General features: G+C 44.7%; 1 protein-coding gene across 4 annotated transcripts in view; it reads right to left on the minus strand.

Annotated features, from left to right (window-relative positions):
• Positions 1-272: 272 nt before the first annotated feature.
• Positions 273-26334, minus strand: part of LOC144597827 (nucleus accumbens-associated protein 1-like) — a 49829-nt gene continuing 23767 nt past the window's right edge. The window contains exons 1-7 of one of the 4 annotated variants that reach the window (XM_078407462.1): positions 21286-21742; positions 19121-19248; positions 14893-15699; positions 12939-13112; positions 12529-12634; positions 10892-10989; positions 273-8496 (exon numbers count right to left, since the gene is read on the minus strand). In XM_078407462.1, coding sequence (XP_078263588.1) covers positions 8156-8496; positions 10892-10989; positions 12529-12634; positions 12939-13112; positions 14893-15699; positions 19121-19139 — 1545 coding nt within the window. In that variant the 5' untranslated portion in view covers positions 19140-19248; positions 21286-21742 and the 3' untranslated portion in view covers positions 273-8155. Of the gene's footprint in view, positions 8497-10891; positions 10990-12528; positions 12635-12938; positions 13113-14892; positions 15700-17871; positions 18140-19120; positions 19249-21285; positions 21743-26334 lie in introns of those variants that run through there. The other 3 variants (XM_078407461.1, XM_078407463.1, XM_078407460.1) reach the window with 3 other exon arrangements.

The raw sequence follows: 26334 nt of genomic DNA on the forward strand, positions 1-26334 counted from the left end.
TCTTCTCCTGCATTGCAAGTTCTCTCTGGCGTTGTCTTTCAATGTATAACCCAAAACCATCTCCAGCCCTTCCCATCTTTCACTCTAATTATCTGATTCACCAAGCTGGGTTGGTCAAAGTGGAGCTCATCCTAACAGAACAGTTCCCTTTCCCCCAAATACAAGTCCTGTAGTCCCCTCCATGAATCTAAACCCACCTCCCGCACCATTCCTTGGCAAGGTGTAAATTCTTTGTCCTCTGCCAGTCAATAATAATAATATATTCCTTTATTTGTCCCACACTGGGTAAATTTACAGTGTTACAGCAGCAAAGTGGATTGCAAAAGATCATTCATTATAAATAAAAGTAAAGACAAGGATAAATTGTCATTAATTTACTGTGTATTCATTAACGGTTACTGTTGACTCGTCTGCTGGGAGCAATGCTGGTTGTGCAGTCTCACAGCAGTGGGAAGGAAGGACCTCCTATATCTCTCCTTCACGCACTTGGAGTGAAGGAGCCTGTCGCTGAAGGAGCTACTCAGTGCAGTGACAATGTCCTGCATGGGGTGGGAGTCGTTGTCCAGCAGCAATGCTAACTTTGCCAACATCCTCCTCTCTCCCACCGCCTGCACTGAGTCGAGGGGGCAACCCAGGACAGAACTGGCCTTCCTGACCAGCTTGAGATGCTGCTGCTCCAGCAGACCACTCCATAGAAAATGGCTGATGCAGCCACAGTGTTGTAGAAGGTCCTTAGGAGTGCCCCCTGCACTCCAAAGGACTTGAGTCTCCTCAGCAGATAAAGTCTGCTCTGGCCCCTTTTGGACCGTCAATGTCCTTCCCATGGGGATCACAGAGTTCCTCCCACACAGTTGTTTCGAAACAGTCTCTCAGAGCCTCCTCCGTCTCCTCGGACCATCCTCTAACTGTGCGGGTCACTGCTGGTTGCTTGTGCACGAGAGGTTTGTACACAGGCTGGAGATGGATCATGTTGTGGTCAGATCTCCCCAGGGCGGGGAGGAGTGCTGAGTTATATGCCTCCTTGGTGTTGGCATAAAATAAGTCCAGTAATTTGTTGTCTCTGGTGCGGAATGTAACGTACTGGGTGAAGGTGGGCAGAATGGATGATGGGGGTGCGTGATTAAAGTCCCCAGAGATTAGAAAGAGGGCATGTGGGTGCTGTGTCTGCAACCTGCTCACAGCTGTGTGCAGGACATCATCGGCCGTGTCGCCATTAGCAGAGGGGGGAATATATGTTGCTAACACAATAACATGTGAGAATTCCCTCGGTAGATGGTAAGGCCTCATGCTAACAGCTAACAGCTCGATGTCCCTGCAGCAGAGCTGCTCTTTAACAGTGATGTGCCCAGGGTTACACCATCTATCATTTACAAACAAGGCCTGCCCTCCTCCTTTTCTCTTACCACTCTCCACTGTTCTGTCCGCCCGCCTCAGGTGAAAACCGTCCAGTAAGACGTTGGTGTCCGCATGATGCTGCACTCCCGATATTCCCTCTGGTGTCAGGTCAACGCCACCAACTCGTTCATCTTGTTGGGGAGAGATCTTACATTTCCCATAACGATGGACGGGAGCACTGGTCTGTAGCGTCTCCTCCCGACTCGACGCTGGATTCCAGCATGGCACTCTCGTCTCCTCCTCCTCAGCTCACAGGGGGCGTCGGGTCTCTCCTGAAGCAGCACTGCTGGGTTCCGGAGCGCTTACAGCTGCTCCCTCGTGTAAACAATAGGACCCTGGCTGCGCGTGGGATCTCCGGACACGGTAGGTGAAAAAAAAGTGCAAAAACGGCGGCTTTGGTCTCCATACCGTGCTAAAGTTACACAAAAACTAATACACAAGAATAGTGAGAGAAATAACTTAACTAACTACTAAGAAAGAGAAAAACCGCTCACCAGTGAACAGGAGCTGCTGCAACGGCTGTGGCACAGGGAGGCGCCATCTTGGAATGCAGATGTATATGTGATTTGAGTAGAAGTTAATAATCATTACTTCTCAGGTTCTGCTTCTTATTTCAGCTCCAATTATTCAGGCTCAGCAGGACCTTGTTCTGAATTCTCATGACTATCCCAACGTTTAAGAAACAGTTAAACAGGAACATTGATAGGACAGGTTTGGAGGGATATGGGCCAAACGAGGGGTAGATGGGACTATAGCTGGGACATGTTGGCCGGTGTGGACAAGTTGGGCCAAAGGGCCTGTTTCCACATTGTATGACACTATATTAGCTAGATCATCCCTCTTCCACTCCACGTTCTCCTGTAACACGAGATATCTTGACCCTGGCACTGGACAGCATGACTTCCAGTCATGGCTACAGAGAACAACCTTTATCCTCCTGAATATCCCCTCCAAAACCACATTTTTTTGATCTGCTACCACACTTGAACACATCTGGTTCCACTTTGCTGGGGTGAGATTCTCCTTCTCCCTGCAATGTTTGGCCTCATCCACACAGGTAGCAAACACCTTGTACTTGCCAGGTGAAGTCAAGGATTGCATCTCTTCCATCACTGATCCTATCACACCCACACCTGCCTGATATTTCAACATCTTACTGTCCCTGGCAAATGTTTGAACTTCCCTAACCCGTAACCTGGATCGACCTGTTTAACACTTCTGTCCACAATGTCTGCAGTACAACAACAACAACTTGGAAAAGTTGAATTAAAGTGAGATTTTACTTTAATTAAAAGGCACTTTGGTTGCTTAGGATCCCACATGCTCCACTGACGTCACACACCGCAGTTATAACATCACCCTACCAACTTTGTTTCAGTCAATTAATTACAAATTAAGTATTATCTATATATTATTTACTTCACATTCTTTCTCTGTTCGCAGCATGTCTGATTAGCTGAGTACTTCCAACAGATTCTGTTCTTAACATTACTTTTTTATGGTGAATAAAACTTCTCTTCATACAAAGGTAAGGAACAAGGCCCTTTGAGACTGCTTCTCACATGATTGACAAGTTTACATCAACTCAGTTTTCCTGCCTTTTTCCAGATTCCTTCATGCTCCAATATTTATTGATTTTGCACAGAATAATAAAAATTCAGAACCTTGGGTAAAGCATTCTAAAGATTCACAAACCAAACTATTTTCCTCGTCTCAGCCCTATATCATCGACCTCTTAAGATGGTTCTCTACCTACAGTTCATAACATTTTAGCAACTATATTGGCAAGTCAACTTATGAACTACATATGGGATCAAAAACAATCTTGTGAATATTTGTGGCCTTGCCAATAATGATGTCTATCCATAGGAAAGATGATTAAAACTTCCCACTGCATTTAAGATTTGGCCTCACTTCATTCCAAATAATGGCAGCACCAATGTAGAAACAAGGAGCTGCAGATACTGGTTTACAAAGGACAGAAAGTGCTGGAGTAATTCAGCAGGTCAGGGGGTCCTCAGGCTGAAGGGTCCCAACCCAAAACATCACACCCATCCTTGATGCTTAACCACCAAGGATGGTGGTTAAAATCCAAAATACACTTTACATTCCTAATGATCAAATCACAAGTACACTTTCACTGCTGAGTTACTCCAGCACTTTGTGCCCTACTGGCAGCAAATCTTTGAAGTCTGTCCTCTATTCGAACCCAATGCCGAAGCAAGGCGGCTGGCACTTAACATTAACTTTCCTAGGAAGCCACTTAGTCAGGTCAAACATTAACTGGCTTTGCCAGTGGAAGCCACATGCCAAGAATGAATTGGAAAAGTACTGTCAAATCTTGACAGTCTGATCTATAATTCCAAGAAATCCTGTTAACTCCTGCAGGAACTGAAGACCATAAATATTATCAATTCACAGCCAGAATTAGTAGAAAATGAACAGAGACCAGGCTGACCTTTCGCTTTGAGTTTGAGGATTGCTCATTGAGCAGTGCCAGAAATCTCCTTGCAGTTATTGCCACACATCACCAGATGAAAAACAATAGGCAGCAATGCATCTCTCCAGCATCCACACCTAAAAACTAACCTCATACAGAAAAATGAAGCAAAATCTTCAAATACAAAGGACAGCTATATTTGTATTCATACATATTATTCACTTAAAATATTACATACATCAATGGGAGCACCATAAAATACAATATCACACCAACACTTAGCAGGCTGTTTCATTGCAGTCCAGGACCTCAAACAGGTTGGTGTTCCATTGTAAGGCCATTGGAAACTGGTACAAGATTCAAAGGGTTTGCCAGAGCCTTGATTGGCTGTGCATAAAAAGGAACTCAAGATTCATGTCTTGTAACCAAACCCTTCAACAATCAAAGGAAAGTGTTCCCAATCAAAAGAAAACTACAGCCCCCCTCCCCTCGAGTCATTAGCAATCAAAATCCAAAATACACTTTACATTCCTAATTGTCAAATCACAAGTACACTTTCACTGCTCATTTGTGGAGAGGGAGCAAAAGCCGTTCCAATCTGCAAGTGGCTTGCCTTAAGCCCAGGATTTTGCCCACATGCAACGTAATATCCAGAAGCATTTCGGACAGGAAGACAGGTGTGCTTCAATGTACATTTGTACCCATGACATTAGTGGAGAACTTGGCCATAGTAGTGCAGCATTCCTGAGTTCAGCTGCCTCAGTGATTAATGCCAACTCATTCTCTGTCAGGCAAGCTCCCACTCTGTCCACTCCTGCCTCTTCTACCACCCCCCTCCCCCCCCCACCCCCCACCATCATAGCATTTGGAGATGTTTGTCTCCTCTTACTTAAAGCCATCATGTTTTCAGGTTGGGGTACAGGTGCCTTGGAATTAAATATTGTTTACTATTTCACACTGTAAGGAAAGGATAGGGCCAGCCCAAAAACTGTGACCCTCAGTGCAGGATGGTGAGCAACTGCAGCACAGCCAAAGGGCTGGTCAAAAATCTTCATATGGTTGATTCATTTTATAGAATATTAAAATAAGTTCATCTTTCTCTAAAAGCAATTCATGTGATAATTTGCAAAAATGACTTGCATTTCCTGTGCCTGTTCACATTACACAAACATCACCGTTGTCCTCCTGATACATTGATTAGCTTCAAACTGTGGCCACTGTCAGTATAGAGGTGAATATGAAAGATCGCCTGTAGATAATTGTGTCGTTTGAAGGAGAAATCTCCACCAGGATGAGTGAGATGCCTGCTATTCTTTGAGTGGAGCTACGGATCACAGGAACGGGCCAAGCCTAGCGTTTGGAGACATCTGCAGCATCCTCCTCCACATGAAACCCCTGTTTAAGAGTCTGTAACAGCACAGAGACTCTCACGAGGAAACGGCACAGGGATGGAGGTTCCCTTCTACTATTCTAATTCCACTAGATCTGATCAAGGAATTAGGACCAGTGCATATGGAGATTATGCAGCTGCTTGTTATCTAGTAATCCACAAACTAGTTTTCCTCCCTTACTAAATTAATCAACAAGGCGAGTTCTATCAAATAGCCTGGGATGTGATCATTTGAGGGGGCTCAAGAAGCTTTCTTTTTTAGGTGCCTAGACAATGGAGGGCACATTTTACCCAAACTGAATCAACAGTGCTGGTGAAGAATCTGGACATCACATTGCCACACCGGGTAGTACTACTTGTTCACAGCTCCAGTGGCCCAGATTCAATCCTGACTTCCAGTGTTATAACATCACAGTCATGTAGCACAGAACTGATGCTGCACATTGAGGCCCATTATGTCAATCTTTTTGCCCATCACCTCAGTGATGGACCAATTTTTGCCTAGATAAACAATCAGACACGTAATTTAGTGAAGAATTGCTACACCATCACAGATCAGACCCCATCTGTCATCTCAAATGGTTCTAAATGACCCCATGACACTTTTTAAAAAAGAGAAGGGAAATTCTTTACAGTTTTCCGACCAATATTTATCATAGAAACATAGAAAATAGGTGCAGGAGGAGGCCATTCGGCCCTTCGAACCAGCACCGCCATTAAGTGTGATCATGGCTGATCGTCCCCAATCAATAACCCATGCCTGCCTTCTCCCCATATCCCTTAATTCCACTAGCCCCGGAGCTCTATCTCACTCACGTTATCTGGACATTATGACAATGCTGTTCATGGAGACTTGTTGATGTGTATTGTTGACCTTTCCCATACCAGTGATGATATTTCAATAGCATTGCTTTGAGAGATCTGAAGGAAATGAGCGGCTGATAAAAATGTAAGTCATTCTTTTACTTTATCTCCATTTGGGACAGTCTCCCCAAACACATATGCCTAGAAATTGGTCAAATAGCACAATTTTTTGTGTGCAGGTAAGATTGGGTCATTTTATATTGAATCAAGCAAACCCATTTCTACCCTACCGGAATATATGGAGCTGTGCAGCACAAGTTTTAGCTTTTAAAATGTGCTCATTAGTGCTTTACTACAATTATAAGCACACAGTACTAGTCTGCTGCTATTTAAAAGGGTCACTCCACTGACATCAGGAACTTTGACTGAAAGCTTCTGAGTGCTGCAGGCTGCTCAAACACCTGCCAAAGTCCTCAGCATGTGTTGTAATGAACAACGAGTGCCTTTTCTAGCACTGAGCTGCTCAGGCTCTCACCCAGTGGGGTTTCGGTGGTGACACTGGTGTCAGTGCACCATCATTGGAGCTGGTCTTGCATCAGTGACTGCTGTCCTGGGGTGGGTCAGGGTCTTCAGGGCAGGTAGCAGAGACATGCCCATCAGCAAAACAGCCTCCCACTGCTGTCTGGAGCTCTCTAATTGATGGTGCTTTCACAAGCTCAGGTTTTCCAAGGATTGTCACTGGGACATGCCAAGCTCTGTGGGATGAGTTTTGCCTAGGTTGCTCTCTACCTGGAAGTTAAGTTCACAGAAGGTCATTCAAATACCCTTGACTCTCCTCCCTCATTGCACCAATTCACAGTCACTCAACCTGCTACCCAGAGCTGGTACAAATACCAGAAGCACTGTGGAAAATAACCAGGTCTTTGGGAATCAGATTCCAATGCCCATGTTCGTAGGGAAACCCCTGCAGTTCATACCCAGGAAACATCCATGCTGTTTGCCACACACTGCCAAACCTGGCAGTCTGAAGACAGCAATGGAATGGAGGACAAGCAGCATGAAGACCAGAGCCTGAGGCCCAGCAGCAGGATCACACGGACCAGGAAGGCTAGGAGGGCAAGTCCCGCAGGTTCTCTTTCGCTCACAATACGGAGGCATCTACTGATTGGACAATATGGACCACTTCAGGGAGAGGGATGCTTCCCAAGTTGAGTCTGCAGGATCAGTCCCTGATCCAACGTGCCTGCAGTCCAATCCTAAACCTACGCCATACACCAGTCACCCGCCAGGGCAGCCCAGGTGACACAGTAAGCCCTTGAATTTCCCCTCTCCAGCCCACCTGCTTTGATGTCTGAACAATGAATGAATCCCAGGCCAGCAAATTCCTGGCCAGTGGGCAGCTCACCCAGATGATTATTGTGAGGGCGTGAAACTTGTTTGTGTTTTGTTCAACTGGGTGGGAGTTCTCACAGCTGGAGATGGCTGGAGCCACCTCGAGCCAGGCTGTGGTCTCGGAGTGGGGCGTTTCCTGGACCCTGGCACACAGGGCTTCCCTCCCAGCACTGATGGCCATGTTCAGCTGTCTTCCACTAACTGTAGGGGTGTTCCCTCTCTCCCCTGCAGCCTCTGTCCCCATGGCAGCCACCGTATGCTGCTGGTGTCTACCTCCCATGGGGACCGTGCCTTTAAAACCTGCTGCCCTTCGCGAACTGGCGCTGAGTAAATTGTCAGAAGCTGTGGTCAACCGAGAGCCAGGTGCCGTCGGAAACCACATGGGTCCTGTTTTAGCCCCGTCTGTGAGGGAAAACCACCCTCAGGGTATTTCAAACGACTTGGATAATTTCATGGTGCTTTGTGGGGAAACACAACGCTGGTATACCACACCAAAAAAAGGTAATACCCAATTACTAGGCAATTATATCCAAAATAATGTGTGCCTCGAATGCATGGGTTAATTGTGTGATTGTCTCCTTCACTGACATTGCACAGACTGAATCTCCAGTTCTCAGTCCTTTGTCACTAACACCAATCAAATAAAGTGGCCAAACACAGAACCCTACAACATGACAGATTCCCTACGTCATGGGTTTCTCAAGGGGGAGGGGGTGGATGACAATTTGGATCTCTTAGTTTGGAGCCTCCACAATCCCATTCCCGGAGTCATCTAAACCTTCGGGGAAACCTGTCTCATATCTATGAGTGCCAGTGCCCCGCATCCCACTGGCTTCATGCCTGTGGCCAGTGTTTGCCAGCTCCATGTCCTGGTTCCCAGAAGCTCCATCTGCCAAGCCCCCACCGGCCACGTCAGTGATGACCGAGCGATAGACACCATCTCCCTCAGCCAGCATCAGCTTGAGCTTGGGGTTCCAGTGCTTGCGGACCACCCTTCGAGCGTTGGTGCACATGTCTGCAGCGATGGCATTCATCTCACTCTCCTTGAAGTTTGGAGCAAAACTCTGACAGTATACTGCAAGAGAAGGATGAAGAAACATTTGTCTCTTGCACCTTTCATAGCCAATAAACAATGAAATGTTTTTTGAAGGTGATGGATGCTCTAATGCATGAACTCACAGGCAGTAATGTTATAATGACTAGACGGTCCATTTTTCACAATGCTGACCAAAGACTAAATTTTGTTTAGGATTCAGTTAAGAGAAAAATTGATCCCAGTTTGATGCACTCTGGCAGCACGGCAAGCCTCCAGTGAAACAATCATTTTGGAGAACATAAAAGATGATTGCTCTTTATCTTTAATTCTGTGCTGTATTAGTCTATGACACTTTCTCATGGAACACTTTGTAAAGCACTGGATTAGCTACAGCTGGAATACCCTCTGCAGCTCTGGTCACCACACACTAAGTCAATGCACTAGAGATCGTGCATAGGAGATTTTTCAGGAGAATTTCAGTTGTGCAGAGTTTGGATACGCAGAACGGCCAATTGAGAACAGCCATTTAGGGAGAGATTGTTTAAAAGGAAGCTGTGCTCTGAGGCCAAGTGCTGTGTAATTGTTGAAGCTTTGACTTGAGTGGCTTTGGTGAGACAACTGAGTAGCGAGTGATGGCAAGATAAGGCAACTCCTTATGTTTGTAACTCTTCTTTGGTCTGTGTGCAGTTGGAATGGTAGTTAGGGCACTGGTAGGCTACTCATGCTGGAGGTGGGAAGTCAGAGAAACATCCAGTGCCCCTGAGATCTACACCTGTGGGAAGTGCTACAACTTGGACGACCTCAGGATTTTCTGGGAGACAGAAGGCTTCATAAATAGGAGTTACAGTGAGGTGGTCACAGCTAAGCAACTGGCAGAGAGTAGATGGCTGAGCGCCAGGAAAGGGAGTAGGCGGAGAGTGCACTGTGACCATTATCCTTAAAACAAGATTACCCTTCTGGATACTATTTGGAGGGGGGTGGCTGTTCAGAGGCGAGCAGCAGCATCAGCAGTCACGGCTGTGACACCAGGCCTAGCTCTGAGGCACAACAGGTATGGGCAAGTCAGATAGGGCTAAAGAGATAGGAGACTCATTAGTTACAGGAAAGACATGAGATTCTCTAGCAGTAAACAGTACTCCAGGGTGGTGTATTGACTCCCTGGTGCAAGGGTCCAGCATGTCTCAGAGTAGCTGCAGACCATTCTCGATCACACACAATTAACCCATGCATTCTCAATAAGAGAGGAGATTCGAGGGTATCAAGGGGGAGGGCGAGAAGGCAAATGTCATTGCGCACATTGGCACAAATGGCATAGGTAGGAAAAATAAATGAGGTCCTGCAGGGTAAATATAAGGAATTTGGCAAAAGATTAAAAATCAGAACTTCAAGGAGAGAAATCTCCTGATTACATGTGGTGCCACATGCTTGAAAATAAGAATTGGAAAATGATGAGTAGTTGGTGCAGGTGGCAGGGATTCAGATTTTTGGACCTCTGGGATCTCTTCTGGGGCAGAGGTGACCTGTACAAGAGGGACAGATTACACTGAACTAGAGGGTGACCAATATCCTCATGGTTAAGTTTGCTAATGCTAGTGGGGAGGGTGAGATTAGATTGGCAGGGGGACAAGATCCAAAGCAGTAGTGAGGCAGGTAGAAGGCAGTACAAAGGCAAAGACAGCCAGTTCAGTAGACATGATAGACAGGAGCATGTCATAGCGCGAGGAAAGATGGTTGGATTAAAATTAATTTATTTCAGGGCTAAAGGCCTGACGGACAAGGTTGATGAACTCAGGGCACGGATAGGTTTGTGCAACTGAAATGTTATAACTGTTACAGAAACTGGGCTAGGGGAGGACCAGCAACTTATTGTTCTAGGATACAGGTGCTGTAGGCGAGATAGAGAGTGGGGATAAAAGAATAGGGGGAGTTGCTTTACTGATTAAAGAGAACATTATGTAATAGTCCAAAATGGCACTACTGAAAGATTGTCCAGCGAGGCTATATGGGTGGAACTAAGAAATTAAAGGAGATGATCACCTTGTTGCGATTGTACCTATAACCTCCCAAATATTCAATGGGAATTAGAGGAACAAATATGCCGGGAGCCACAGTTAGTTGCAGACTAATGGGGTTGTAATAGTAGGGATGTCCATTTGGATGTCACAAACTCCATCGCACCTGATGTACACCCTCCCTCAAAATAAACCGCTCATCCTCACATCCACAGTCTAGCCTCTCCCATCTCCTCAAATCCTCCATCTTCTAAAGCCAGATTTCTGTTTGGATGACCAATGGCTGTCTCAAATCTACACTCTCCAACAAACCTCTGAATCACTCACACTGCTGAAGGTACTTTGCTTTGTCTCCTGATGTAAAAAAAAATGGCCTTTGCCCTGCTTCCTAACACTCCATCACTCCCCACATGCAGGCTTACCTTTGATGGCATTGAGAATCCGGCTATCGAGCGGCTTCCGACTAGGATCGCAGAGGGAAGAACGGATTCCAGTACCACAGCTGTTAGCCAGAGTGTTTCTATTAGGGCCAGATTAATAAACAATGAAACTGAGTGATGGAAACTGCAAACAAGTTGTATATCATTATGCCTGATGGTTTGTGTTTCTGATTTCACCTGGGAATGTGTTCCTCCAGCATCAATCAACAGTCTTATTATAATTATTGTACACCAAAAGATGCTGGTTGGTCCTGCAAGCAATCCAGTCAGTTCCATTCCCCTGATCTTTCCATATGACCCTACAAGTTATTTTCTCTCCTGTCTGTCCAATATTCTTCTTAAATCCCTTATTTACTTGTTTCTACACCATCCAGGCGCGAGTCACATTATAAATACTCTTTGCATAACAAAATGCGAACATTCCTCCTTTGCCTTTGGATTTGTTTCCTTGAACCATCTGTTGATGGGAACAGCTTCTTCTACCTGCCCTATATAAATCCATCATGGTCTTGTATACCTGTCAAATCTCCTCTCAACCTTCGTTCTACAGAGACCATTCCCATCTTCTCTAAACTAGCCTATGACTGAAATCCTCGTCCTTATACATACTATCACGAGCTGGAAATCACTTGGGTTTTTTTTCAATAACATTGCTTAAAACCATTCTATGATATCTCAGTCACCAGCTAATCCTTAGCTTTCATCTCTTGAAGTTATAAACCCCTTTCAAGTTTAATTGTTTCCGGAGCATCATGACCTGTTGTCCACATTAATCATTTGCACTCCAGAGTTCTCAATTCAGGACTGCCTCAAAGTCTCTACAAATGGAAGATTACGTCTGCAACCAAAAATACCAGCGGCACAGTGGCACAGCTGCTAGAACTGCTGCTTCTCAGCACCAGAGACCCAGGTTCGATCTTGATCGGGTGTGCCATCTGTGTGAAGTTTGCATGTTCTCCCTATGACTTTACTTTAGTCTACTTTTAGTCTACTTTAGTTTATCGCCATATGTATCGAGGTACAGCAAAAAGCTTTTGTTGTGCTAGCCAGTCAGCCGGAAAACAATACATGATTACAATCGAGCCATCCACAAGTGCACGATGAAGTCCAGTAAAGTCTGATCAAAGATAATCCGAGCATCTCCAATGTGGCAGATAGTAGCTCAGGACTGCTCTCTAGTTGTGGTAGGATGGTTCAATTACCCCTATTGTGTAGGAAGTGGATGAGAAAGTGGGATAACCAGTATGAATGGGTCAGTATGGAATTTAGTGTATCAAAGGGTCGGTTTCTATGACATATTTTAAAACTATACTAAAACAAAACTGTTGGATGCATTTAGAAGTGTTACAGTGGCTGTCAAGAATTATCTGATACAACAAATCAAATAGATTTTCAATTATCTAAAGATAGGCAGGCAATGCACATGTAGTGTGAGTTTGGGAATGAGCAGTTACTCAAAGACCCAGGTGGCTGCTAGCAAGTTGGCAAACATCCTGTAGAGATACAAATGCTTTTCTCACAAAAGTTAATAGCAGGTGCTGAACTATTATGGTCACTGACTGGTTTCATGGCCAGCCAAATCCCCGCAGATCAGGAAACAACTTCAGAAGACAACTTACCGGTCAAAAAAGGCAGCCAGCAGCCTCCGAAGCAACACTTTGTGCCTCGTTCCTGCACAGATGTGGCAGTTCATTAACTGAGCCCGTGAGATGTATACACTTGTACCTGCAGATTCAATGAAAGCAAGAAGAAATGTCACAGTGCATGAACAGCAAACCTGATGGGCACGTCGCCTTGAAGAATAGTACAGCTAAAGGGAAGTAGCCATAAGTTAGAGAGTGCTCAACATTCAGGCTTTTCAACTGCAAGGAAATACAAGGCATGGTCAGGTGGATGCCCGGAGGCACAATCTGTCCGTCATCACTCTCTGCAGGCACGGCCGAACTGTGGTCACTCTGCACGGGTGCAGTCTAGTCCTCTTGGTTTGAGGTGTTGGAGTGACACTGTGGCCTTGAGGTGCTCTGCTCACCTGTCACTAGCTCAAGTTTCTCTGAAGGGTCTCCCTCCACGTACAGCTTGGGATGGCAGCGATGCCCAATCTGATTGATGAGGTCAGTTGGCAGCACTGCCAGGTCGTGCCGGATCCTCATCCTGGAGCGCCCATCGATGTGATCAGGCAGGGCTTCCACCCGCTCGGGGGTGGCTGGAAGGGAGAAACAACAATGTCAACAATGACACGACACAGGTCACAAACTTTCTACTTGGGAAACACATAACGCATCCAAAATCTCAGGTCATCTCACTAAAAAACAGTCGAAGATGCACCATTCCCCATGGGGGCCAAGAATATTGTCAGTGTGAACTCCCTTTCCTGAGCAACTTGCAAATGTATTTGCTTTTTTTAGGCTAATTAACTAAACGCAGATAAGCTGTGTGATCAGCACTATCACCCTGTCTCTCAACTGTGTGGCTGAGCACAAGTCAACTGCCATCTATAAATTTGATCTTGGCCTAACCACTGCAGTGATGAGCCAGTCAGGGAGAGAGATAAACACTCAGGGAGTGCCACAACAACAACCTCTTGCTCAACATCAACAAAACCAAGGAATTAATTGTGGACCTCAGAAAAGGGAAGTCTTGGAGGTCAGTGCCAGGTTTTATTTGTGTTGGCAGTTGAGGGAGTTAGTAGCTTCAAATTCCTGGGCATGAACATCTTGGATGACCTGTCGTAGGCCAGTACAGAGATGTTATCATAAAGAAGGCATGCCAGTACCTCTATTATGTTTTTTGAGATTTGGTGTGCCATCAATTAATCTAACAAACTTCCTCAGATGCTCTGTAGAAAGTATCCTTATTATTTGCATCATGCTTGCTATGGCAATTCCAAAATCCCATAGTACCGTTAACTCATCCTTATTCATTCACCCCTGTGGTTTAGAACTGGGTTTGGATCAGCTACAGAAATGGGCAGAGACAATTCAATCCAACAAAGTGCAAGCTGTTGCACTTTTGGACGTTGAATGCAAGGGGAAAGTCTATAATTAATGGCAAGGCCCTTAACAGCACTGATGTTCAAAGTGAGCTTGGGGTCCAAGTCCATAGCTCCCCGAAAGTGAATACACAAGTAGATAGAGTGGTAAAGGGAACATATGGCATGCTTGCCTTCATCAGTCAGGGCATTGAGTATAAGAATCTGAAAGTCATGTTTGCAGCTCCATAAGACTTTGGTTAGGCCACATTTGGAGTATTGTGTGCAGTTCTGATCGCTCCATTACGGGAAGGATGTGAAGGTATTGGAAAGGATGCAGAAGAGATTTACTGAAATGCTGCATGAGATCAGCTAAAAGGAGAGGTTGGACAAACTTGGATTGTTATCTTTGGAGCTTTGGGGGCTGAGGGGAAACCTTATAGAAATATATAAAATTATAAGAGGTATAGCTGAAAACTTTCCACTCTAGTTCTGTGGGCAGATAATTTTCATACCTTGCTTTGTGACATAGCTTTCTTCAATCTCAAATTTTATATTTGGCTCTTTCCATAATGTGTGCTGCATGGTACAAATTGTGTACTATTAGGTACGCAAATCTTACCAAACACTTAACAGCACACTCATTATCCTTTTCTAGATAATGACTCGTGATCTTTCCCATAAATCCAAGCGGGACAACTCTGCCTCGGTTAAATTTGAATCAAATCTGAAAGACGACTCCTCTGTCAGTACAGAACTCACTTATTACTACCCACTAATACAGCAGCTGTCCCTCAGTGCAGTCGGGAAGCATTCCCAAAAATCAGCCCTCCTGATAATGCAGCATTGCCTCAGTACTGCCCTTTGAATAATGAGTCGCTCTATCAGTATACCACTCCTCTATCGATCGTAGTGCAATGCCACTACAACAGCCCTTCACAAGGGACAGGAGCATTCCTCAACACGAGGCTGGGACTAGATTATGTCATTGTGCTCCTTTGATCGCTTCGTTTACCTCCATGTGGGACGCTCATGATGTTGTACATGCTACACATCTGAACATACTGTTCTTCGGTCATGTCCTCCAGCCCCTCCTCATCCGCCTCCTCCTCCTCTTCATTCTGACAGGAGAAGGGGCTGTCGCTGGGGTGAAGGCTGCTGGCTCCAGGGCTGGCGATGTCCCGTGGTGCATTGGCAGGGAAGCCTTGCCCGTTCCCTCCTTCGTGTGCCAGGCGGGCCAACTTGGCACTGTTTGCCGAGGAGCCTTCGGCGGCCCGCCTGCCCCGACCACAGCCCAAGTCGCTCTGCTCCACTTTGACACGGGATGGGAGAGGCAGAGGAAGGGGCAGGGGGAGTGGCGGGGCAGAGCTCTGAGGCTCCCAGCCAGGTTCTTCCACGCTCAGGCCCTGGGAGTCACACCTGGGCGAGCTCACCTTGGACAGGAGCTCAGTGCCCCTCTCAACAATACGTTGGATCTGCAGGAATCCCGCCGTGTACATCAGCATGAACTGCTCGCCTGCCTTCATAGACAATCGGCCCGTGTAGCAGAAGTTGAGAATGTTCTGGAAGCTCTGTGGCTGCACAGCTGCCGGTAGTTCAAAGGCTGCCCGCGTATTCCCAGCAAAGAGGTCCCGAAAATAGGAGCTGTTTGCGGCCAGCACGGCCCGGTGGGCCTTGAACGTCTGCCCCTTCACGATGATGGAGGTGTCGCAGTAGAGGCCCTGCAGTCGGTGTTCATTCAGGCACTCCAGCAACGTGTTCCCAAAGTTGGGAATCTCCAGCTGTAACGTCTGTGCCATGATGCCGTTCAAATGTTCACAGCCTTTAAAGGAGAGAGAAAAGAAGCAGGCATTAATCTTCATAACTCAATTCATAAGCACCCAGAAAGGGCCCACAGAGACCAAGAAGGTATGGGTCTAACCACGACCAGCTTTCAGTCCCGCCAGTCTTTATATACCGTACACAAGTCCTCATCTAACCCTTCTGATTCTGCAATGATCACTCCAGACGGTGTTAATTGATGTATAATCAACCAATCCCTTGGGCTCCTACCTCAGTTAGCCCTGTTATCTCAAAACACTGGAACCCCTCGACTAAATTCTAAGCTGTACCTCACTGCTAGGTTAGTATTGTTTTATGCATTGCCCTTAATCCTTGAACTCACTATTGTTCTTGTGCAGTTCTAGAATCACCACCAATCTTTATCCTGGACCAACCACATTGAAGCTACAGCCAAGAAAGCACATCATGCCTCCACTTCTTCAGAAGACTAAGGAATTCTACATGTTTCCAGTGACTTAACAATTTCTGCACTGTAGAAACCACTGCATTAGGATGCATCACAGCTTGGTTTGGCTACAGCTATGCCCATGACTGCAATAAATTGCAGAGAGTTGTGCATACAGCCTAGTCTAACACACGCACACCAGCCTCTCAACTATCGACTTTGTCTACACTTCAGGCTGCCTCGGGAAAGTAAACACTACTCTCAAGGTCCTTTTTCACCGGTTGAGCAGAAGACACAAAAGCTAAAAAACAGTACCATCAGATTCACAAACAGCTTCTTCCTCACCGTTATCAAACTACTGAACTGTTCTCCGCTATGTTAGTGTGTAGTCCCGATCTTATAACACATTTCATTGTGGACTTGGACATTTTCTCGCAACTATAATTCTATAATGCTCTATTCTGCACTCTGGTATTTTTCTCTTGTACTTGTGTACGACTTGATGATACTCATGCATAGTATTTGACTGGATAGTACACAAAGCTTTTTTCATAATATCTACTGTGACAATAATAAACAAACACCAAACATACTCCTGGGTTAATCTTGTTCTATCTACATAAACCCCACAAAGCCCTCAAACACATCCCTAGGTTAGTGTATTTCTTGGTCATGTCGTTCTATATATAAAAAACAATCTCTTCAATTGGATTCCATCTTACAACCCAATCCTGTTTTAGTGTGTGCTTATCAAACTCCAACCCTTCAAACTCATTCTGTAGTTAGTTCTTCAGCATACAAATCCCATATCATCATTCTTGTGTTAGTGTTTATACATAAATCCCACATCCCACAAAACCCACTCTTGGGTTAGTATTATTCTGTATATAAATCTTTCAAAAGTACTCCTGGGTTAATGTTATTTTATATATAAATCCCACATTGCCTCAAACTCACTCCTGAATTATTCTATATATAAATCCCACATCCTCACATCTCAGTTAATATCAATTGTATAAATTTGACAAACTCAGTCCTGGATCAGTGATGCTCTATGTATATTGAATTTATTCCATTCCGTAATTCATTCAATGGTTTTTCAGCAAACTGTGCGAGATGGGTGATACAACAAGAAATGATGTGACGTAAGAATACTAAACGTGCATAATTTGTGGTGCCACCTTAAAGGGAATTTTGGGACAAAAAGGTGTTTAAAACAAAACTATCTGAAAGGAGGACACAAGGAACAGCAATGCTGGAGTAACTCAGCGTGTCAGGTATCACCTCTGCAGGACATGGATAGGTGACGTTTCAGGATCCTGATCTGAAACGTCGCCTATCCACGTCTTCCAGAGATGTTGCTTGACGTGCTGAGCTATTCCAGTACTTTATGTCCTTTCCTATCAAAAGGAAATCCAGATCGCAAGGCTGCTGCAGTTCTCATTACTAACATTGGATGGTGATAGTGAGCAGGGTGTCTGTCAGAGCGCTGGCTGGTGGCACATGCCCATTACTGCAGCAGCTCTTTTCAGCAGGGCCACAAATCGTCCAGAAAATGGATGAAAAAGAAGTCACAACTATTCAAGATTCAATTTAATTGTCACATGTACCAATTAAGGTACAGTGAAATTTGAGTTACTATACAGCCATACTAAGCAAAAAGCAACAGGGCACACAGCCACATAAAATAAAATTTAACATAAACATCCACCATGGCAAATTCCACATTCCTCACTGTGATGGAAGGTAATAAAGTTCAATCATCACCTTCTTTGTTCGCGGTCGGGGCTGTTGAACCATCCGCATTCGCCACTGCCGACGGTCCGGTGTCCGAGGCTCTCACGTCGGGATGATCGAAACTCCGGCGTTGGGACGGATTGATTCACTCATTGGAGCTCCCGAGTCGGCCTCTTCTTACCAGAGACCGTGGGCTTCACGGTGTTAAAATCCACAGGCCCCGCGGTTGGAGCTCTCCCCAGACGATCCTTGGCAAAGGATCGCAGCGCCTGATGTTAAAGTCCGCGCAGCGCCCGAGAGTTGAAGAGCCGGGCTCCAGGAAAGGCCGCACCACTCCACGATGTTAGGCCGCAAAAGGGACGGAGATAAAGATACGGAGAAAAATCGCATCTCCGTCGAGGTAAGAGATTGAAAAAAAGTTTCCCCCAATTCCCCCCCCACCCCCAACATAAAACAAACCAAGAAACACTAAAACATACTTTAACACATACTTAAATAATAAAAAACAGTAGAAAGGACAGACTGTTGGCGAGGCAGCCAGTGCTGGTGGCGCCACCCGGTGAAAGGAGGTAGGAAAATAAAATGCTTCACTTTTGTTAATCATTTCCAGCATGTTCTTTTTATAAATATATGTGTAACCCAATAAATAAACCAGTTAACATCTGCCGTGATGAATAGCTTCCAGTAAATATATCACCGCAGATTATCAAGTGACACATCAGTCAGGAGGGTATGAATTCCTGCACCATCCTTTCTACATTACAGTACACAGCTTCATAAGTTTGTACTCGTGTGGATGTGCTGGGTCACAAACATCAGCAAGTCCAAAAAGTTTTGTTTTCTCATCTAACTATAAGACTTGCATTTCAAAGCAATGTCTCATAAGATGTAAGTAAGATCTCAGAGTATTACATGCAAAATTAAAGAATGTTGGATCGCTGAAAGGCATATTCCTTTTCCATCTCTCCTGTCACCTTTCAGTTCTTTTTCTAAAGACAAAGCAACACAAAAGATACATAATACCTCAGAAGCCTAGTGGCAATACATGAATATACTTATTGCACGGGAGATAAAGTATAAGAAGTCTTGCTACAATGGTAGGTAGGTTAATTGGCCAGCATAAACTGCCCCCAGGGTGCAAGCGAGTGGTAGATCTGGGAAAATTAAATGGGATCTGTGTAGGATTTGTATAAATGGATGCTTGATGGTCAGGAGACCAAAGAGCCTGTTTCCATGCTGTATAATTCTATAACAGTTCATAGCTTCGGCAAGATCATACCTGGGGTAACAGTTTTCATGGTTTTGATGAGATGACACCTGGAGTACTGTGCAGAATTTTTGTCTTCCACCACAGGGAAGGATCTTATGCCTCGGCAGTGGTGCACTGTAAATTCACAAGATTGAATCCTGGGATAATTGGAAATAAATTGAGTAAGTTGGGCCTAAGATCTCTAGAATTGAAGATATAACATTCCAGAAGGGGGGGGTGTTTGTTCTGGATGGAGATTTTGATCTTGTGACATTTAAGCCTGAGATGAGGAGGATTTAAAAAATATATATTGAGAGAATCATGGAAAATTTACAACATAGAAGCCATTGAGCCCATCACGCCAATGCTGGTTGGATGGCAGTAAATATTTAGATATGAAACTCTCATATAATGATGGATGCTCAGTCATTAAGTTTAGGACTTTATTATAAAATGATCAAGGACTGTTAATTGGGAAAATAAGCCGAGTTGAAGATCAGATCTAATCACTGAAGTTCTTAAGCAGAGCAATTAAATCTTTTGCACTAAACAAGATCTACTTGGCCATGATGGAAATTTTTAAACAGATTCACTTTTCCAGTTTACATACAGAGAACGCTGCCCCTCCTAGAATGAGTTCCACAAAACTCCCCTTTTCCAGATTCTAGTAGCATATAATTCTATTTTATTTTGAAAATGCACTCATTCGTAACTTTGTTGAAATCAATATGCCATTTTTATATCTTTCAGCAAGATGTTAAATACATTAAAAAGTTTCAGAGACAGCACTAGTTAAGTATTCTCCATCTAACCCTTGCTTCTGCAAGCAATATCACAACCATGTGTATAAGGAGTTTAAATGAAGAGGGCAGATTCCATACTAGCATAGTCTATATAGAGTGTGATGTTGACTAAATAGGTGTGTGGGATCTATAATTGGTGAGAGTGGACATTGGGGAATGGGAGGGGATTACATGGGTGAGTAGAATTTGTGATCAGGGGGAAGAGATATGGAGAGTGAGAGGGAATTGTGATTGGGCAAGTGAATGAGAATATAACTGAGTGAAGTGGGTTAAAAAGAGATTGAAATGGAACAGTAAGAATATAATTTATTTTTTTTAATTTGGCAATCCTATAAATGTTAAGAACAATTTACTCTGTACCTGAGTGAGATTCAACACATTAGCTTGCCTTTTTTCACTGAGCTGGAGATTGGAAACTCTCTGGGGAATGGGGATGGATCATTGTTTGTAAAGCTTCTGACCATTAAACCAGATTATTCCCTTCACTCACCCCACTGCTCTGCATTTGTCATTCACGGCCAAAGGATGTGATCAGAAACATGCTCGCTGTGCATACACAACTAACGCTTTTGTGTATGGAAATCTAATACATATCATTGCATGTAGTGTTGGGATAAGAAAAGATGTGGAAATGTTTGTATTTAGGTAAAATAATTTGTGTTTGATATTGTTTTTGCATTTAAGACTGCCGCTTACTATAAGTTTTAAATTAATAAACCACATACATTACCAGACACAGATGATGAAAACTATCAATCTCTTAATCTCAATATCAGAAAAAATAATTTGTATTTATTTTCTACTGAAAATCCCCCAAAACAGGAGTAGAGAAAACATGACAACATATCTCAGCTCTAAGTGTACTACATTAAAGACCAAACATATACATACATTGTATAGTACATAAAATATATACACATGTATTATTCAGTTTCTATAAACAAGCCACTGAGCCAAAATCAGTAAACATTCCAACTACAAATAAAATACTTTTTCACTTGCAGAAAATCTGTAGCAACAACTCAAATGTGTTGTTCTTAATTAGCGTTTTATACATAAGGGCACAAGTGGTTGGGATGGGTTGCGAGGAATGGAATTCAACTAGGCCTGTCAAGTAGTCAACAAATGATTGGTGTTTGAAAAGGTGGAAAAGACGTTTAACAAGTTGCAAAGTTTTGCCCTGCTGTCCTCACTCTGCCATGCCACACTGTTAACTCATGCAGTAAACACAGTGTTTCTAGGATGGCTTCAAGTGCTAAAAATGATCTCAGCAAGTGTGAAGAACATAACTGCCACCTGCATCCACAACCCAGCCCCTGGCATCTCCCCGGTCTCCTCCCGCACTCCCTTCTGTCTGCTCCACCCTCGGGTTGCCTGCCTACTTGTACTTACCCTGCCGTGCCAGCTCCGTTCCCTTCCCTCCTGCTTGAGCTGCACTCCTGGCTTCCTGCATTCACTCCCTCATCGCTGGCGATGGCTCGGTGAGGAGACAGAGGGAAAGGAGGGGGGACCGAACGGGTGGGCCGGTCTGCCTGCCGCTGGGACCGCCGGGATCTGTAGTTCTAATCCCCAGTCCTCCTGTTGCTTCGATCGGCATTGTGGACTACAGCTCCCGGCGGCCCCTGCGGCGACCAGCGCATGCCCAGCAGCCGCCCTGGGAGGAGGAGAGGGTTAAACTGGCAGGCTCATCGCTTTCCTTTGGTACCCATGTTAAACAAGATGGCAAAGGATTGGCGGCGCAGGGAGTGAGGTAGGGCCCGGAGTTAAGGCGGTCCCGCGTAGTTGCAGCACGGCGGCTCGTCCACCAGAGAGGGGCGGCGGGAAGATCGCTGGCGGTACGGGCGGCCGCTGGGTTTGCAACGTCTTTGCCTTTGCCCAAGTGGCCGTTTCGCCCTTCCTGATGCCATCTTGCCTCCTCCCAGGCCCAGCCAATTCATGCTCAGAACCTTCCAGAAAACGCCTCACGTCGCCTCACCTTCGGCTGGTTTGCAAATAAATAATTGGACCTTAATTTCTGCAACTCTCGTACATGGGAAACTTTCGTGACCGTGATGAGTTCTGTAATGACATGGTGATGAAAATTCAGCGCTCTTAACTGACGAATCAGTGCGATCAAGTCTCTGCCTTTCCCACGCAGTTTATTCAAAAATTTAAATGACCAAAACTGTTCATTTGGCGCCTTTGGATTGTCATCTTTGGGGTTTCCTTTTAAAAATACAAAAGGTTCCAATGAAAATGTGTTCAAACCTTCCATTTTATTTTGTTTTATGAAGCAGATGTGGTTATATTTGTGCTCGCATCATTTATTAATCACTTGCATCTACTTTCAAAAAATATTAATTATAGTTTACATCTGCCAATGAACTATTTATTTACATCAAAGATAGACACAAAATGCTGGAGTAACTCAGTGGGTCAAGCAGCATCTCTGAAGACGTGGATAGATGACGTTTCAGGTCAGGACCCTTCTTCAGATCTACGTCTTCAGAACTGCAGCATCTGAAGTTCCTTTTTATTACATTTTCTATTTACATTGTGGCAGTGAATTGAGAAACGCTCTACCCCCACACAGCTTTCCTCTCCTTGATATTCACCAATAGTTCCTTCTCTTCCTCAAGCAATCCCCATTTTCCCAATTTATCTCTTTTCTGAAACTCCCAATTTGCCCATAGCCCTTTCCTCAACACTTGTAATTTCCCACATTCTTTCCCCAAATACTCTTGTTTCCTTTACACTCACTACTTTTACTTCCATCTGCTCTTTCCATTTACCCTTTCCAAAAACATTCCTCGTTTCTTTGACCCATTTCTCCCTCACACAATATGTTCCATCAGTCCCCCCCCCCCTTTCCTTACAAATGTATTATTCCATCTCCTAAAAAAGATCCCAATTTTGCACTTTTAATACCAATACCCATTTCCCCCCTCTCCTCCAGTAACTTCCCATTTCTTCCTTTTTTGCAACATAGAACAGTACACCACAGGAACCGGCTTTTACGCCCACAGTGTCTGCTGAACATGATGCTAAATTAAACTAATCTCAGCCTGCACGTAATCCATATCCCTCAATTCCAAACCTATCCATATGCTTATCCAAATGCCACTATCATATCTGCCTCCACCACCAATCCTGTCACTGTGTAAAAAAAACTTGCCCTGCACATCTATATCTATTGTTATATTACTATATGTTCCCGAAATACAGCCAAAACGGTATAGGACAGTACAACAATTTTAGGGGCACCTTGCTCACCATTCGCCTGCGGTGTGCAGTATCAAGTTTCGTTCAAATTGTAATTATATTTTAAAGTAATTCATTTTATAAACTTTAATAAACTTTATACTGTGCATGGGCCTGGCAGCCGCGCCTGCGCAGTTGGGGAAGGGTTGCCGGGCCCGGTATCCACGCGCGTGCAGTTGGGGGAGGGTTGCCGGGCCCGGCGGCGGCGCACCTGCGCAACAGCAGCGGGAGGACCAGAGCCCGTCCCGGCGTGCCCCGCGCCTGACCTTCCTCCCGTGGTGCAGCGCGGCAGCAGAGAAAAGGTCAAAGAAGATGGCCCCGGCAGGATGAACATGGGGAAGCGCCTTGTGGCCGCTCTCCTGCTGCTAGCCACCGCGATGGCCGCCCGGGGCCAGGGTGAGTGGCTCCCTCAACCCCCTTGCCCGCCCCCGGCCCCGGGGGTGTCACAACGGGAACCCAACGGGTCCACGGGTCATGTTTCGTTCAAATTTGTTGCGCTAACGTGTACCTTTTTGGCTGCTTTTTGCCCAACCAAGCACTCCAACAGCTTGAAGTGCTGTTCATGCGCTTTTGATTGTAACATGCGCCTTAATTTAGTTCCAAAAAGAAACTGACAAGTTTCTAAAGAACCTTTAGTAACAACGGGAACCCAACAGGTCCACGGGTCGTCTAGTCTCCTTTAAACTTTGCCCTTCTCACCTTAAAACCCTGTAGTCTCTATATCTTTTGTTTCCCTTTCCCTTGTCTCTCAGTCATAAGAAGGGTCTCGACCTGAAACGTCACCCATTCCTTTTCTCCAGAGATGCTGTCTGACCCGGAGTTACTCCAGCTTTTTGTGTCTCTCTTAGGGGTGATATAATATTGGTCATTAAAATTGCAAAAGTGAAAACAGCAAGGATGTTTCCAGTAATTTTGTGGGGAAGATGTGAACTTAAAGCCCATAATGTAGGATGGTCGCCAAGAAATGCAGATTTTTTTAACCAAAATGCAGTGAGATTGTGGAACTTGCCACCAGAGGGAATTGAAATAAATAATATCCATGCATTTTACGGAAGTTGGACAGACTGAAGAGCACAGCTGATACACTTGTTTTCCAGCAAGCAGTGAACCTACTTGAATTGACCTGCACTACTCTAACTGGGGAAGATGCATCTGTTTATGATAGCAGTGGTAAAAGTGATTATTTTTTGAAGACAAAGTCCCATCTTCACATGGAGAACACCCTCCAACAAGTGTAAACAGAGGGTAAGACTTAGAAGAGATCTGGTAGCTCAAAACTGAGCATCCAGCTGTGAATCTTCAGTTGGAGCAGATATGTACACCATCAGAGTAAATTTGCAGAATGAGTCATACAGCACGCAAACAGGCCTCTGCCCCAACTAGTCCAAGATGCTCCATCTAAGCAAGAACAATTTACCCGCATTTGGCCCATTTCTCTCTAAACCTATTCTATCCACGTACCTGTCCAAATGTCATTTAAATATTATTCTACCTGCCTCAACTGCTTCCTGTGGCAGCTCGTGCTATATACCCACCAACATCTGTGTGAAACCGTTGCCCCTCAGTTTCCTATTAATTCTTTCCCCTCTCTCCTTAAGCATATGCCCTTAGGTTCCTCATTCCTCGCTGCAGGATAATATTGATGAGTTGATTGATGGGTGGAACAAAGGCAGATAAAAGTAAAACATGATAAGTGTTAGGTCATGAATTTTTAAGAATAAATAAGACTGGGATATACATGATTGGTTCAAGAGAGATTTAAGGAACGTCCAAGGAACTATGAAAATGGCAACACAGGTGATAAGAAAGCATATGGGATATTTTATTAGCTAGGGCATAAAATATAAGAGTAGGGAGGTTATGGCACATGTTTTAAAACATTGGTGAAGTTACAACTGGACGACTACAAATCCTGTTTCCATGCTACAGGAAGGTGTTGACTGCACTCGAGGGGGATGAGTAGAGATTCGCTAGGATATTATCTGGCCTGGAGAGTTTTAGTTACGAGGAGAAACTATATAGGCTGGGTTTGTTTCCTTTTGAGAGGGGGAGGCCGAGGAAGGACCTGAATAAGGCACACAAAATTATGAGGAGCATAGAGATAGATGTTGAGAAACTTCTCTCATAGTCAAGGTTTTAAGATAAGAAGCGGCAGGTTTACAGAAGACCTGAGTAAGAATTTTTCATCTTGAGTATAGCTAAAATCTGGTATGCACATCCTGTGGTGGAGGTGGAGACTCTCATCTTTTAAGAATCGTCTAGAAGAGGCACGGGCAGTTGCATATCATGTAGCATTCCCATTGTAAAGATGAAAATTGGTAGGCTTAAGCATCTCCCACAGGAGAGGGTGTAAGTATGAACACTCACTATTTAGTGTATGACATATGCCAATTTCTCCACTGACAACGTTGTGCGCATCACCGTTACACAGAAATGTAGTTGCTCCAGTCACAGAAATATTCTGACTGCAAAGCCGGGCAGAGACTGGGTATCCTACAGTTTTGACTCACCTCCTGCTACCCCAAACCCTTTCCAAAATCTGAAAGAAAAAATCAGCAGCAGATTGGTATATTCTCACTTGCCTGGATGAATGCAATTTTAACACTCATTAGGTTTGATGCCAAGCTACACTAAACAACCGGCTTTTTTGGAACCTCATCCACCCCTAAATATCAATTCCTTCCTCCATCATTGCACCATTTGTTCCGGCGACAAAATGCACTGCAGTTTCTCACTCAGGGTACTAGACAACAGCTCAAAGTCCATGACCTCTTGACTGAGAAGGACAAAGACAGCAGCCATGTGGCACACCGGCAGTATTAGCTGCAAGTCACACACCATTGTACATGAAATACAATTCCTTCATCATGAATGGGTTTAAACCTGTAACTCCATACCCAACAATACCAGAAGGACCGCAGCAATTCAAGAAGGTGCATCATCACGTTCCTAAGGGGAATTTGGAATGGCAATCAGTGCTGCCCTTACAAGTATTACCCTTACAAGTATTACCCAGATACATGTTAAGGAAACTGAGGGAGAAGCAAATACAGATGGTCCTCAGGTTAATGCATTGTTCATAACCTAGACAGTTCTCAACTTGGAAACACAGCCACAAACTGAGCTTCCACATGGCAGAAGGTACTTACAATCCCACAGCAATTGATAAATCCATCCCACTAGTCTCCCTAACGTTTGATT

This window comes from Rhinoraja longicauda, chromosome 11 (genome assembly GCF_053455715.1).
Source record: "Rhinoraja longicauda isolate Sanriku21f chromosome 11, sRhiLon1.1, whole genome shotgun sequence".
Lineage (NCBI taxonomy): Eukaryota > Metazoa > Chordata > Chondrichthyes > Rajiformes > Arhynchobatidae > Rhinoraja > Rhinoraja longicauda.